Source organism: Narcine bancroftii, chromosome 4 (genome assembly GCF_036971445.1).
Source record: "Narcine bancroftii isolate sNarBan1 chromosome 4, sNarBan1.hap1, whole genome shotgun sequence".
In the NCBI taxonomy this organism is placed as follows: domain Eukaryota; kingdom Metazoa; phylum Chordata; class Chondrichthyes; order Torpediniformes; family Narcinidae; genus Narcine; species Narcine bancroftii.
Genome location: NC_091472.1, coordinates 3,285,536 through 3,300,181, shown reverse-complemented (window position 1 = coordinate 3,300,181; position 14,646 = coordinate 3,285,536). Strand labels below are relative to the sequence as shown.

General features: G+C 43.8%; 1 protein-coding gene across 7 annotated transcripts in view; it reads left to right on the top strand.

The window, feature by feature from the left end:
- The window catches only part of LOC138760292 (butyrophilin-like protein 8), an 88,011-nt gene that overhangs the window by 11,586 nt on the left and 61,779 nt on the right, over positions 1-14,646 (top strand). For 5 of the 7 annotated variants that reach the window (XM_069930670.1, XM_069930671.1, XM_069930667.1 and 2 more), the window contains exons 3-4: positions 7,436-7,509; positions 12,388-12,729. In XM_069930670.1, the coding sequence (XP_069786771.1) occupies positions 7,436-7,509; positions 12,388-12,729 (416 nt within the window). Of the gene's footprint in view, positions 1-3,600; positions 3,664-7,432; positions 7,510-12,387; positions 12,730-14,646 lie in introns of all 7 variants that reach the window. The other 2 variants (XM_069930672.1, XM_069930673.1) reach the window with 2 other exon arrangements.

Below are 14,646 nucleotides of genomic sequence, written 5' to 3'. Positions count from 1 at the left end.
CGTGAGCTGCATTGCACCACTGTCTCAAAACTGAGTGCAAGATGGCCTTCAGAAGGTCTCATCATTTCAAGTCAAGTTTATTGTCATCTGATTGAACAAGTACAACCTGACGAAGCGGTGTTCTCCGGTCCTCGGTGCAAAACATGCAGACACACAACCAGACACAACACACATACAGACAATACATGTCCAGGACAAGTATTTCATCTACCATAAATATGCGTGTATAATGCGAAAATTTGTATACCAGAATTCTAGCTCAAAGTAGGGAGTCGCATTATACACGCATATTGATGGCAGCGCGAATTGGGCAGGCAAGTGGGGGAGAGACAGCAGCATGAATCAGGCGGGCGAGGGGAGAAGAGACACGCCAGTGTGAATCGAGCGGGCGATGGGGGAGAGAGACGCCAGCGCGAATTGGGTGGGCGAGGGGGGAGAGAGACACCAGCGCAAATCAAGCGGGCGAGGGGGGAGAGAGACGCCAATGCGAATTGGGCGGGCAAGGGGGGGAGAGAGACGCCAGTGCAAATCAAGCGGGTGAGTGGGGAGAGAGACAGCAGTGCAAATTGGGCGGGCAAGGGGAGGGGGGTCGTATTTTACACAGGGTTAAAATTTTTCTCCATTTTTCCCCTCAAAAATGGGGGGTCTCATTATACTCAACGCATTATACACGCACATTTAAGGTGTGTGTATATAATGTCATGAATATTAAAGTTTCAGATAGTTAGTGTGAACAGTTCCTCTCGTCGTTCAGTATTTTCACTTTTCCTCAGCCTGGTGGGGCTGGCTCTGATCCTCCTGTACCTCTTCCCCGATGGTTGCAGCTAAAAGATACTGTGTACAGGATGGAAGGGGTCCTCAGTGATTTTGTGCACCCTCTTCAAACAATGATCCCTGTAGATCACATTCAATCTTATAGTCCTGTTATTGATCTCTGATCCATTTCTCTGCAGCAACTGTACCACACTATGTTGCAGCCGGCCAGGGCACTCTCTCGATAGAAGTCCTGTAGAAGGTTGACATAATGGTGGCCAGTAGCCTTGCCTGCTCAGTCTTCTCAGGGAGTGCTTTTGCACCTTACTGACAAGTGAGGAGATGTTGAGTGTCCATGATAGGTCACTAGTTAAAATGAACTCCAAGGAATTTGGTGTTTTCTACAAATGACTGGAACTCCAGTTTCATGCCCCCAACCTCACTTATCCAGCACCATGGAGACAATTTGGCAATGGGTCAACTGCCTGCATGCCACACATCCCCATCCAGCCCATCAGTCCTCACGTTCCCCCATCTCTGTAAGTGTCCTTCACCAGTCATCAGAGTGGAAACAAATTACCCTGAAGCCAAAGCTGTTGCCAAAAATTAGGTGATTAGAGATTATTGGATTGGAGCACACCTTCCGCCGCCCCCCCCCCCCCCCCCCCCCACCAACCCACCCCAAACCCCTGATTAGATCTACATAGATGGAAGTAAAATAGAGTGTTTTAAGGTAGGAAGGGTTTAGTTTTTTTTAAGGAATATATGGGTTGGCACAACATCGAGGGCTGAGAGGCCTGTACTGTTCTGTGATTGATGAACTTGCGCTTTGATTTTTAAGATCCTTTTAACAAATTCCTGGAGGAATATCATGCAAACTTTGTTTAATTTTCACAGTGTTTACTTTGATGGACCTTGACCTACAAGGCTGATAGATAATCAGTTGCTGGACAATGAGTGTGTGAACTTTGTAAAGAGAATTGGAGAGTTGTGCTGAGTCTATTGCAGGCCCATTAGTCTATGCAGGCTGCCCTTCCGGCTAAGTTAACTGCCAGAAATCACTTGCTATGTTTTTCAAACTTAGTATATTTACTGGAGCCAAAGCGAGCTTTGTAGAGCTTGCCTTTCTCCACAACATGCTTCTGTTGCTCCTTTGCATTGTCAGGGGAAATTAGTGGATGTGGAAGCATTGAAAATAGTCTGGCCAGATGATTGGGCTGATGTATCTCCATTTTGTTCAGGTGCCTGCCGACATTTTACATACCATGATGAAGGGCACAAGACCAAAAGTGATGTATTTCAGATTTATTGTCGGTATCCACACATGACATCACAACCGCAAAAAAAAAATGTACTCAATGTACACAAGTAAACAAATGTGGCTGGAAAGAAAAAGTTTGCAAACCACTGTTTCAATTGTACCTAATTAATTTGTTCTGTGCACAGTTTCAGAACTCCAAAGGAAATGGACCAATGACAATTTTTCTCAAGCAATATTTCAGTAACAGTTGGGTCTAGAGCAGTGATTCTCAACCTTCCCTTCCCACCCACATATCACCTTAAGCAATCCCTTGCTGATCACAGAGCACCGATGGCCTAGGGATTACTTAAAGTGGGAAGTGGGTGGGAATGGAAAGAAAAAGGTTGAGAACCACTGGTCTATCATAAAAACATAGAAGATAGGAGCAGGAGTAGGTCATTCGACCCTTCGAGCCTGCTCCGCCATTCAACGAGATCATGGCTGATCTTAAAGTTCAGTACCCCGTCCCCGCCTTCTCTCCGTAACCTTTAATACCCTTATACTGAAGAAATAGATCTAATTCCCTCTTAAATATATTTAATGAACCTGCCTCCACTGCCCTCTGTGGCAATGAATTCCACAGATTCACCACCCTCTGGGTAAAGAAATTCCTCCTTATCTCGGTCCTAAATGGTTTGCCTATTATCCTCAAACCATGGCCCGGGTTCTGGATTTTCCCGTCATGGAAACATCCCATCTGCATCCATTCTATCCAGTCCTGCCAGAATTTTATATGTCTCCATGAGATCCCCTCTCAATCTTCTAAACTCCAGCGAGTACAATCCCAATTTACGCAATCTTTCCTCCTAAGTCATTCCTGCCATTCCAGGTCTCAGCCTGGTGAATCGCCTCTGCACTCCCTCCATTGTAAGAAGATCCTTCCTTAGATAAGGTGACCAAAACTGCACACAATACTCCAGGTGGGGTCTCACCAAGGCCCTGTACAGCTGCAGTAAGGTATCCTTGTTCCTATACTCAAACCCTCTTGATATGAAGGCCAACATCCCATTTGCCTTTTTAACCGCCTGCTGTATCTGCACATATCTTAATGAAGGGGTCACCAGTTAGGTCAGCAGAGTTGGTGTTGCCATTAGCGTAACATGGTAACAGCGCAAGCGATCAGGAGTGGCTTTTGAATCTCGCACTGTCTGTAAAGAGTTTGTACCTTCTCCCTGTGTCTGTGGGTTTCCCTGGGAACTCTGGTTTCCTCCCACTGGATGAAAAGTAATGAATGTTGCAGGTTAGAGGAGTGAAATAGGGCAGCACAGGCTCCTGGGCCGAAATAGCCTGTTACTGTGCTGAACGTTGAAAAAAATTATCTAGACAGGCTGAGTTCCTCCAGCAGTTTGGTGTTTTTACTACAATCACAGTGTCTGCAGACTAGTCTTTCACAATCAGTCAAGTTTTGTTGGCTTATTTCCATACTTCTCACAAACGACCAAATAAACAACATCAAAAGATATTTCATAACTTCATGTTTAACCAAATAGCCTAATCCTGGACTTTAAATCTGTTGTTAAGATCCCTGCTTTCTGTTTTCTTTACAGCTATTGGTGATTCGATCTCGTGGTTTTACTGGATTTATAGTCACCCTTCAAATACTGCAACAGGTTTGACTTTTGTTTTTTCCCTCCTTTAAATTTTTTAAAGGAGTATTTTTATATTTTGTATTTTTATATTCCCAGTATTTTTATATTTTGTTTTTGTTGTCTTGCACTGTTTTAAGAGTTTATCTCAAACACCAGAGCCACCCAAAACTAAAAAAGTTAAGAGTATAGGGATCATCCAGCGTTTTTGATGACCTGTTCCAGAGGGTCTCCACACTCTCTCTCCAGGGACACTCCATCGCAGATGTTAGCTTCAGCTGAAAAGCCGACAGTCAGCTCAAACATAAAACACAAAAGTCCACAGACACCGTGGTTGAAGTGAAAATTCAATGCTGGAGAAACTTAGCAGATCAACAGTGTACTTTATATAGCAAAGATAAGGATACGGAACCAACTCTCTCTGTTCTGCCTCCCTTCTCCCATAGAACATTACAGTATAGAAACAACCTCTTCAGCCTTTCTAGTCTGTGCCGAACCATTTATTTTGGCCTAGTCCCACTGACCATAGCCCTCCAGATCTCACCCATCCATGACCCTGTCAAATTCTTCATAAATGTTAAAATTGAGCCCGCATTCAGCTGGCAGCTGGTTCCACCACTTTCTGTGTGAAGATGGTTCAGCCTAAACCTTTCACCCTTAACCCACGTCCTCTGGTTTGTGGCTCACCTACCCTCAGTCAAAAAAGCCTATCTGCATTTACTCTGTCTGTCCTCCTCATAATTTTAAACACCTTTATCAAATCTCCACTCATTCTTTCACACTCCGGGGAATAAAATCCTAACTTGTTTAACCTTTCCCTGTAACTCAGTTCCTGAAGTCCAAGCAACATCCTAGTAAATTTGGCCTCACCAATGTCTTATGCAACTTTTCCCATAACATCCCAACTCCTGTACTCAATACTTTGATTGATGAAGGTCAATATGCCAAAAGCTCTCTTTACAACCCCGTCCACCTGTGACGCCACTTTCCGGGAATTGTGTATCTGTATTCCCAGATCCCTCTGTTCTACCGCACTCCTCAGTGCCTGACCATTTACCATGTACGTCCTTTCTTAGTTTGTCCTTCCAAAATGTAACACCTCACACTTGTTTGCATTAAATTCCATCGGCCATTTTTCAGCCCATTTTTCCAGCTGGTCCAGATTCCTTTGTGACCTTTGAAAATCTTCTTCATTGTTCACAATGCCTCCAATCTTAGTGTCATCTGTAAACCTGCTGATCCAATTTACCACATTGATATAGACGGCAAACAACAATGGTCCCAGCACTGATCCTGAGGCACACCACCAGTCACAGGCCTCCAGCCTGAGAAACACTCTGGCTTCTCCCATCCAGACATTGTCAAATGCAGTTCACTAATTCACCATGAATACCTCGCACCTGAACCTTTCTGATTAACTTTCCATGAGAAACGCCTTACTAAAGTCCATGCCGACAACATCCACAGCCTCTTCTACATCATCTTTCCTGGTAACCTCATCGAATAACTCTATAAGATTGGTTAAACACAACATACTATACACAAAGTCATGCTGACTATCTGTAATCAGTCCATGGCTAGCCAAATAATTGTATATCTGATCCCTTAGTGCACCTTCCAATAATTTATCTACTACTGATGTCATGCTCATTGGCCTATAATTTCCAGAGTTACTTTTGGAGCCTTTATTAAACAACGGAACAATATGACCTACCCATCAAACATCTGGCTCCATACCCATGGATAAGGACATTTTAAATATTTCTGCCAGAGCCCCTACAATTTCTGCATTAGCCTTCCTCAATGTCCAAGGGAATATCTTGTCAATCCTTGGGGATTTAGCCACCCTTATTTGCTTTAAGACTGCAAGCACTTCCTCCTCTTTAATCTGCAAAGGTTCCATGATCTCACTGCTCATTTTCCTTACTTTCAACGACTCTGTGACATTTTAGGTGAATACTAATGGGGAAAAAAGACATTCATGACGTCCCCCATCTCTTTTGGCTCCATACAAAGCCGACCACTCTCATCTTCAAGGGGACCAATTTTGTCCCTGACTATCCACCCCCCAGCTCTGAGAGAAGAATCCTGTTTGTTTTTCCTATCTCTGCTTGTATAAACCAAATGACCTCTCCCAAGGCTCCAAACCCAATCTTTGAACGATCTTATTAGTACTTGAGCCTGGACTCTGTTCCATTTGCACCTCCTTTTGAAGTTATTTTCATAGCAGTTCCATTGTCTCTGTAAAATTACTTGGAGCTTCAACGTCCAGCTTCAGCAAAGCTCTTGCATTTTAAATGAGAGGTCTTTTCTGAAGTATTACTCTGTGAAATGACCTACACTAAACCCACACAATCTATCTCTTTTAAAGACCTATTTATCCATAACCATTCTAACATCCCCTGTAACACCTCCAACAGACTTCCACCCAACAACCCCACCCTTGGAGGCCCCAGGACAGATCCTCAGAGATGTTGAGCCCCAGGAATTTCAAGGTGTTGACCCTCTGCACAACTGAGCCCTCAATGAGGAATGGATCATGTTCTCCTGACTTCCTCCTGAAGTCCACAATCATTTCTTTGGCTTTGTTAACATTGAGTGCAAGGTTGTTGGTGTGACACCACTCAATGAGCTGATCTATCTCCCTCCTGTACGCTTCCTCATTGCCGTTTGTTTTCTGGCTGACATCTCTGGAGTCGTGGGCAAATTTAGTGGATAGCATTGGAATTGTGCCTGTCCACACAGTCATGGGTGTATGATGAGTAGAACAATGGTCTAAGCTCATATCCTTGGGATGTCCCGTGTTGATGATCAGTGAGGAGGAGACATTGTTTCCAATTTGTATTGACTGTGGTCTTCTAATGAGGAAATCAAGGATCCAGTTGCAGGAACCCTACACAATTGAGAATATTCTGTCTGACTTCATCCTTGTGTGGGACTATAGCTGCAAAACATCGGAGCTGGAGTCAATACAGAGAATCATCAAAATGGCCAAGAAGGTTCCAATTTATTATCAAGGTACATACATGTCATCACCTACAACCCTGGAATTATTTTTCCTGCGGGCCAGGGAGAATTACCACTTATTGGCAGTGCAGCAAAAGAAACAACACTGACTAAACATGCATATGCAAACAGTAATGTATGTAAACCAACTGACTACAATGCAGAGAGAAATTTTTAAATCAATGAAGTGCACACGTAAGAGTCCTAAATAAGATCCTAATTGAGTTGGTCGTTGCGGAGTCTGATGGTGGAGGGGGAGCAGCTGTTCCTGAACCTGGTGGTGCGAGTCTTGCGGCACCGAGACCTCTTTCCCAATGGCAGCAGTGAGAACAGAGCGTGAGCTGGGTGGTGTGGATCCTTGATGATCGCTGCTGCTCTGAAGGCAGAATTTTCCTTGTAAATTTTCGCAAAGGTGGCAAAGGTTTTACCCACGATGTCCTGGCCTGCGTCTGTTACCTTTTGCAGGGCTTTTCGCTCAGTGAGGGGGTATTGGTGATCCCCTACCAGATCATGATGGCAGTCGGTCAGCATAACCGGGCTCAGAATTTTCATCAAGCATGTGGTATCATCCTTCCATAGGGAAGGAAGGAGTTTCAAAATCAGGACTGACACGCAAGGAAATAGATCCTTCCCGGGATCTATGCAGGGCATAGAATGACATCCAGACGAAATTTCTATGCCTGTGTCGTGTTTAGGTTTGTTCTCCCCTTTCAGAGGGGAGGGAATGTTTGATTACACTAATGGCGGGCTGAGGCTTTCTGTTTTATTAATGTTTCATCTCTTTCAGCAGAATGTCTCTCTTCAGTTCCCTCGTTCACTTTGCAACGTTACTGATTGCTGCTTGGTCTGTCTCAGATGGTGCAGGTGGGTTACTTGGTGTGTGTGCCTTTCCTTATCAATGCCTTCAGTCCATTACTGAATGGGGCCTCTTGCCATAGTGTTCAATAAGGTAGATCGGACATGCTTGTGAACAGAAGCCCCACCATCCCTTCCATTTCTCACAACTGCTCCAGTCTGTTTTATTATTTAGTTTCAAACATTTTTTTAAATTTAGACATTCACAGTAACAGACCATTTCGGCCCACAAGTTCGTGCCACCCAATTTGCACCCTTTTAACCCGGTAAGTTTTGAGAAAACGGAACCTCTGGAGAAAACCCACGCAGTCAGGGGAGAACTTGCAAACTCCTTATAGGCAGCATGGAATTTGAATCCTGGTCCAGTCCTGATCGCTGGCACTGTAAACTGTGCCATGCTTTACTGCAGAATCAAAAAAAAGATCCACCATTTACTGCAGAAACAAAAAATGTTCCTCAAATTACTCTGCAGGTCATGTAGCATTCCTCACATTACAAAGATAGGTAACCTACATTTCGGGCCTGAGCCCTTCGTCAAGCTATGAGCAAAAAGGAGTCTGAATAAAGTGGTAGGGGGAGCAGCTGGGGAGGAACACAAGTGAGAGGTCATAGGTGGCTTTGGGTGGGAGGGCACACGAGAAAAAAGCTGGAGAAGGGGATGGCACTCTGGCGAGGGAAGGGAGTGGAGAGCTGGAGGAAAGGGGACAGAGGAATGGGAAGAGAGGGGCCATGTTAATTGGAGGCATGTTAGTGCCATCTGGTTAGAGAGTGCCCAGTTGGAAAATTGTGGTGTTCTTCCAATTTCCTCCATATATCCTGGCAGCCACATCTGACGTACACTGGAGCATGAACTGTAGCCACACTCCAACAAAAAGACTTATAGAGGTTCACCAACAGATGGATTAAGAAAAGTAGCTACACAAGGGGGGTGGTTCCACAGCTTCTACGGATACATACTGGAAGTGCCTACGGCACACCCTGTAAAGGTTAAAACCTTGTGTTTTTACTTTAAGTCATTTTATGACATTCCTTCAAGAAAGATTGTCGTTTGTAGACTTACCATTAGGTACTATGACATTCTTTGGAGAACCGTGGAGGTGACGTGAGCTCTCGAAATGCTTTAAAGGTCATTTATCATTTTATTAGTTTTAATCATATCTTGTATCGTTATGTCTTTAAATATAATCAAATGCTTTGTTAATCCATCGTTACGAAAATCTCAATGCAAAGTTATGTGAAATGTTTATCCGTTAAATCCACAAATTAAAGCTACATTAAAGTTTGGTTTTTTTTGGAGTGATAAAGATTGTAATTTGGAATATCGGAGCTTGCATTTCCTAGAAGATGATGTTTTGAAAATGGGAAGCGTCATCTAATACACCCAGCCTCCCTTTCTTTTTCTTTCTCTCTGGTAACCTCTACCTTTCCTTCTCTCTCTCCGGGGGTGGGAATGGGAGAGGGAGAAACATCGTATGAATGCAGATAACTGGAAGATATTGATAGGCTCTGTAACATTCCTTGTTTAATGATGGAAAATTAAAAGTAAAATATTCCTTAAAATATGTCTGTCGGGAATTTGTCTCCCGAGTTGGAGACCGAAAGAGCGCAAAAGGGGAAAGCATTGCCAGAATTTGAGGTCGGGGTGGAGGTTGGCAGCAAAGTGGATAAAGTTGATGAACTCCTCAAAGATACAAGAGGCAGCACCATTATTGTGTAGTGGAGGAAGAGTTGAAGAATCTTGCCTATGCAGGCATGGATTGGCCAACTATAAGGCAGCCATAGCTGGACCCATTCGGGTACCCATTGGTGTGAGCTTGCAGGCGCCTCAGATTGAAGAGACTGCCATCCGTGCGGTACCGGGTGTAAACAGCGTCTTCATTGTTGGGGTCTTTCATGGCTTGGTTCAGCATCATGCTGAAGAAGATTGAAAAGAGGGTTGGTGCGAGAACGCAGCCTTGCTTCACGCCATTGTTAATGGAGAAGGGTTCAGAGAGCTCATTGCTGTATCTGACCCGACCTTGTTGGTTTTCGTGCAGTTGGATAATCATGTTGAGGAACTTTGGGGGACATCCGATGCGCTCTAGTATTTGCCAAAGCCCTTTCCTGCTCACGGTGTCGAAGGCTTTGGTGAGGTCAACAAAGGTGATGTAGAGTCCTTTGTTTTGTTCTCTGCACTTTTCTTGGAGCTGTCTGAGGGCAAAGACCATGTCAGTAGTTCCTCTGTTAGCGCGAAAGCCGCACTGTGATTCTGGGAGAATATTCTCGGCGACACTAGGTATTATTCTATTTAGTAGAATCCTAGCGAAGATTTTGCTACCTCTTTGAATACTGTGTGAAGTGCTGAGTTTCTCCAGCACTTTTGTGTATTGAACGACAACCACATCATTTGTAAATTTTCGTGTTTAATTTCCTCAAATTACTTTAGGTTCTTGTGCCATTCGCTTTAAATCTTTGACCTTAACCCCACCTCCCCCCACCGGTACAGTTTTTTTCCAGATTGTGTAATGATTTAATTGACATGGTTAGCATAGCTGTTGGGGAAAGCCTGTTCCAGTGCTAGTGATTAGAACTGGGGTTCGAGTCCCACACTGTCTGTAAGGAGTTTGTACATCTGTGTGGGTTTTCCTGGGTGCTCCGGTTTCCTCCCACCATTCGAAACATAAGAGGGGTGTAGGTTAATTAGATGTAATTTGGCAGCAACATTTTCCATTCTCCAGTCTTCCGGCATCTCCACTGTGGCCAAGGAAGATTCTTTCCTTCTCTGGCACATTGCGCTAAAGAGTATTTAGAATCTATTTATATCTCATTTTTAACCAGATCTCCATGATTGACACCCGTGATCCCCAGTGGTTAGATTCAAGATTCTTTTATTGTCAAATTTATTGTCAGAGTACATAGATGACATCAGTACAACCCTGAGATTCTTTTTCCTGTGGGTGAGGCAGAATTTCCCACTTATTGGCAGTGGGAAAAACTGACACCATGTACACATGTAAAGAAATGTAAGCAAACTACAATACCTAGATAGGAAAAAAATTCAATAGCGTAAAAATCCTTAAATAAGTTCCTAACTGAGTTTGTTTTTGAGGAGACTGATGGTGGAGGGTAGTAATAAAATGGGATAAAACAGAAAAACTAATATTGCACAATATTTGCTTTAATCTATCGTAAAGCAGAGAAAGATTCGCCATCAGCAGAAATTTCCCCCCCAGAGTCACTGAATGTCCATGGATTCAACTCCAGCGCCTCTGCAGCCACACAGCCTTCAGTTTAATCCATCGGCAACATGAGCTCCAGATCCAAACCTCTCATGCAATCCGGAAGCCTTCGGCGCTCTTGGCACCCTCTCTCCTCTCGGTTCCGAAGGTACCCCTTCAACCAGTCTTTGACCACAGTCTGTGTTCCCCTTCTCAATTAACCAACAGCCTGCCACCTATGTGTTCTTGAGGCCCTCCCTGCTCTGCCGCCATAGTCACTGTCCATTGGGCCCCTTCAGCCATTTTATGACCTCTTCAGCTCACCACACTGTATTGGACTGTCAACGAATTTGGACCTTCCTTTTCTCATTTTAATCAGGTTTTTTTTCTCCAAAATCTTCCTCTTTCCTGCTCTCATGATACTTATTCTCTGGTCCTGCTCTGTTTCTGAGTCCTTTCTCTAGCATCTTCTCAGTGAGCAGTACAAAAAAAAATCCCTCAGCCTTTTCCTTATCACCATTTTACATCCTCCTGCATTGTCTAGACCGGTGGTTTTCAAACATTCTTTCCACTCATGTCCCATTTTAAGTAATCCCTATGCCATAGGTGCTCTGTGGTTAGTAAGGGATTGAAAAAGTTTGAAAACCACTGGTCCATACAATCATTCCTACTGTCACATTACTTCCTGAGCAACAATTCTCAGTATGCTTTTGGCTATGGGCCCCTTTGGACTCCGCTCTAAATCACTACACCCCTTTCCTGTGTAGCAATGAAGACCTACCTTGAAGAAGTGCTCAGGCCCAAAATTTTGGTTGTACATCTTTACGTTCTACAAACGCTGAAGACCTGCCGAGTTCCTCCAGCATTTTTGTGTTTTTACTACAATCTCAGTGACCGCAAACTCTCATGTTTCACAGGTAGTCAGGTTTAGTTGGTTTCTTCTGGACTTCTCCCTGACCGACTGCAGCAGAAACATATTGCATGACTTCACTCTGTGGCCCCCATTAAATGCACTGTGGTTCCCACTGACAATGGCTGCCCGAGAGCCATGGATTGTTATAGATTTACTTGTTATAAATTGCAGCAGCAAACAAAGGCTTATAAAGAATATTTTTACGGGAAAATACAAGAGTCTGTTAAACACATTGTTTTCTCTCAGTAGCACAGCTGCAAGGCGTGAGTTCCAAGGCCACGTTGTTCTCTAAACTTGTGATAGATGTTTTGCTGAAGTCTGCAGATTACAGGTCATGTGAATAGTCATGAACAGGCTGTAAAATGGGAAACTAAATCATATGATAAAAGGCTTGTGCTCATCTGCGTATGGGCTTTCTTGCATAAAGACCCTGCTGTAGGTTACAACAGGTCTTCTCGTGTAACAGAGCAGCCGTTTTGCAAAGCTGATAAAGTTGTGTTGTATTCCCATTAGTTGTCACACTTCTTTATATTTGATTGAAGTTAACAAAAGCATCTGTACTGATGTTGATCGTTCTCCCTCACACTAAATAATACCTCGATCGTTCTCCCTCACACTAAATAATACCTTGATCGTTCTCCCTCACACTAAATAATACCTTGATCGTTCTCCCTCACACTAAATAATACCTTGATCGTTCTCCCTCACACTAAATAATACCTTGGTACAGGTGAGACTTTAATGCAGACATTGACCCATCTGTATCATTGTTCACAGGTCACATTGGGGTGAAATGTGTGGAGAAATACATGGCTGCAAAGGTCGGCGAAGATCTTCTTGTCTCGTGCCATTGCTCCTTTCCAGATGAAGCCACTGAGATCACCAATTTCAGTTGGACAAAGCTGGGCACTATGGGGGTAATCTATAATTATTCCATCAGCCAGATGCAGCAAGATACCAGCTACCGACACCGAGCAGAGGTTTTTGCCAGTGAGGTCCATAAAGGGAATGTGTCCCTGAGACTGAGGAATGTGACCCTTTTGGACTCTGGAATCTACAGACTGATTGTCTCCAGTGCATCCCAAGGTTATGAAACCCACGTTGTGTTAGGGGTAAGAGGTAGGATCGGCACATTTCTTACTTCTGTTGTATGAATGATTATGAACCTTTTTGTTGCACATCAAACATGATATCAATCCAATAACCAGCACAGTGAAATATCAACTCATCTGAACTCTTAGTGAAGAGTGGATTTGTATCGCTCAAACGTTCAAGGCAGAGGTCTGGATTTAAATTGAGCTACTTGATGCTCCAGTGAAGTGTTGAGAAAGTGCTGCACAGTGTTAGAGGAACTGTCTTTTAAATTTTAAATTTAGACATACAACACTGTAACCGGCCCTTTCAGCCCACGAGTCCACAAGATTATAAGCGGCACAGATAGGATGGACAGCCTGCGTCTTTTTCCCAGGGCAGGATCAGCAAACATCAGAGGACATAACTATAAAATTAAGGAAGGGAAGTTTAGGGGAGATGTCAGGGGTTAAGTTTTTAGCATAGAGTGCTTGGAATGCCTTGCCAGGGATGATGGTGGAGGCTGGCTGAAACTTCTGGGGCATTTAAGAGACTCTGAGACAGGCACATGGATAGAAGAAAGATCAAGGGTTACAGGGTAGGGAGGGTTTGGGGACTTTTTAAGGAATATATGGGTCAGCACAAATTTGAGGGCTGAAGGGACTGTACTGTTCTATAAATCTGTGTCGCCCAATTACACCTACTTGATCTACACCCCTGTATGTTTTGAACTGTGGGAGGAAACTGGAGCACCCAGAGGAAACCCACACAGACAAGGAGAAAGTACCAGCTCCTTGCAGTCAGCACTAACTGTGCCGTCCTTTTTGAAGAACTTGTTGTCCAGGCCAACTGGGCCCTTGGCTTGGTCGTGTATTTAAGGCAGAGATCGATAGGTTCTTGATTAGCCAGGGCTCAAAGGTTATGGGGCTGGGCAGTGGGGCTGAGTGGGAAAATAGATCAGCTCGTGATCGAATGGCAGGGCAGACTCAATGGGCTGAATAATAGCTTACTTCTGCTTCTCTTGTCTTTTGATCTTGATTCACAACCACTATCGAAAAAGGAGCACTTTCTGATGCCATGGGATTAATATTTATCCTTCAATCAACTGCATTTTTAAAAACAACAACCTTGACACACCACTTCTTAAACATTGTAATTCCTGAACTAGAGTGGTGAATCACAGCATCATCTTACACTTACATGTCAGCCTAGTCCAGGTGGCAGACCTTCTCCCACCTTCTATCCTTTGGGCCAAAGCCCTGCAAGTGTTGGCTCTCTGATGCACACACTCTTGCACTGTGAACATAATGAGTGTCTCTGACTTCATAGCTGGAGTAAAGCACTGGAAAAGGTAATTTCCTGACAGGAACTGTGAGAGCGGGCATTTGAATGAGTATACATAATTATGATAGGTATGAAACGACTAAATGTTTCCACTGAGGGTGGGTGAGCTACAGACCAGAAGACATGGGTTAAGGGTGAAAGGGGAAAGTTTAAGGGGAACATGAAGGGGAACCTCTTCACACTGTGAGTGGTGGGAGTGTGGAATGAGCTGCCAGATGACATCGTGAATGCTTGCTCAATTTTAATATTTAAGAAAAATTTGGACAGGTACATGGATGGGCTATGGACTGGGTGGAGGTCAGTGAAACGAGGCAGAAAAATAGTTTGGCATGGACTAGAAGGGCCTGTTTCTTTCTCTAACTTATATGAATTACGTTGAAGCTTTTGGTCCTGGTTTTTGCCAGCAGGTCCTATTAGTCTGTCTGGATCTTTTATAACACTTTTTTTTGTCAAAATGATGTTGACCATCCCTAATTAGTTCATGGCTATCCAAATACTGACATCAGGCTCACCAGCCTATAATTTCCAGGGTTACTTTTGGAGCTTTTTTAAACAACAGGAATACATGAGCTACCCTCCAATCTTCTGGCACCACACCCGTGGCTAAGGATATTTTAAATA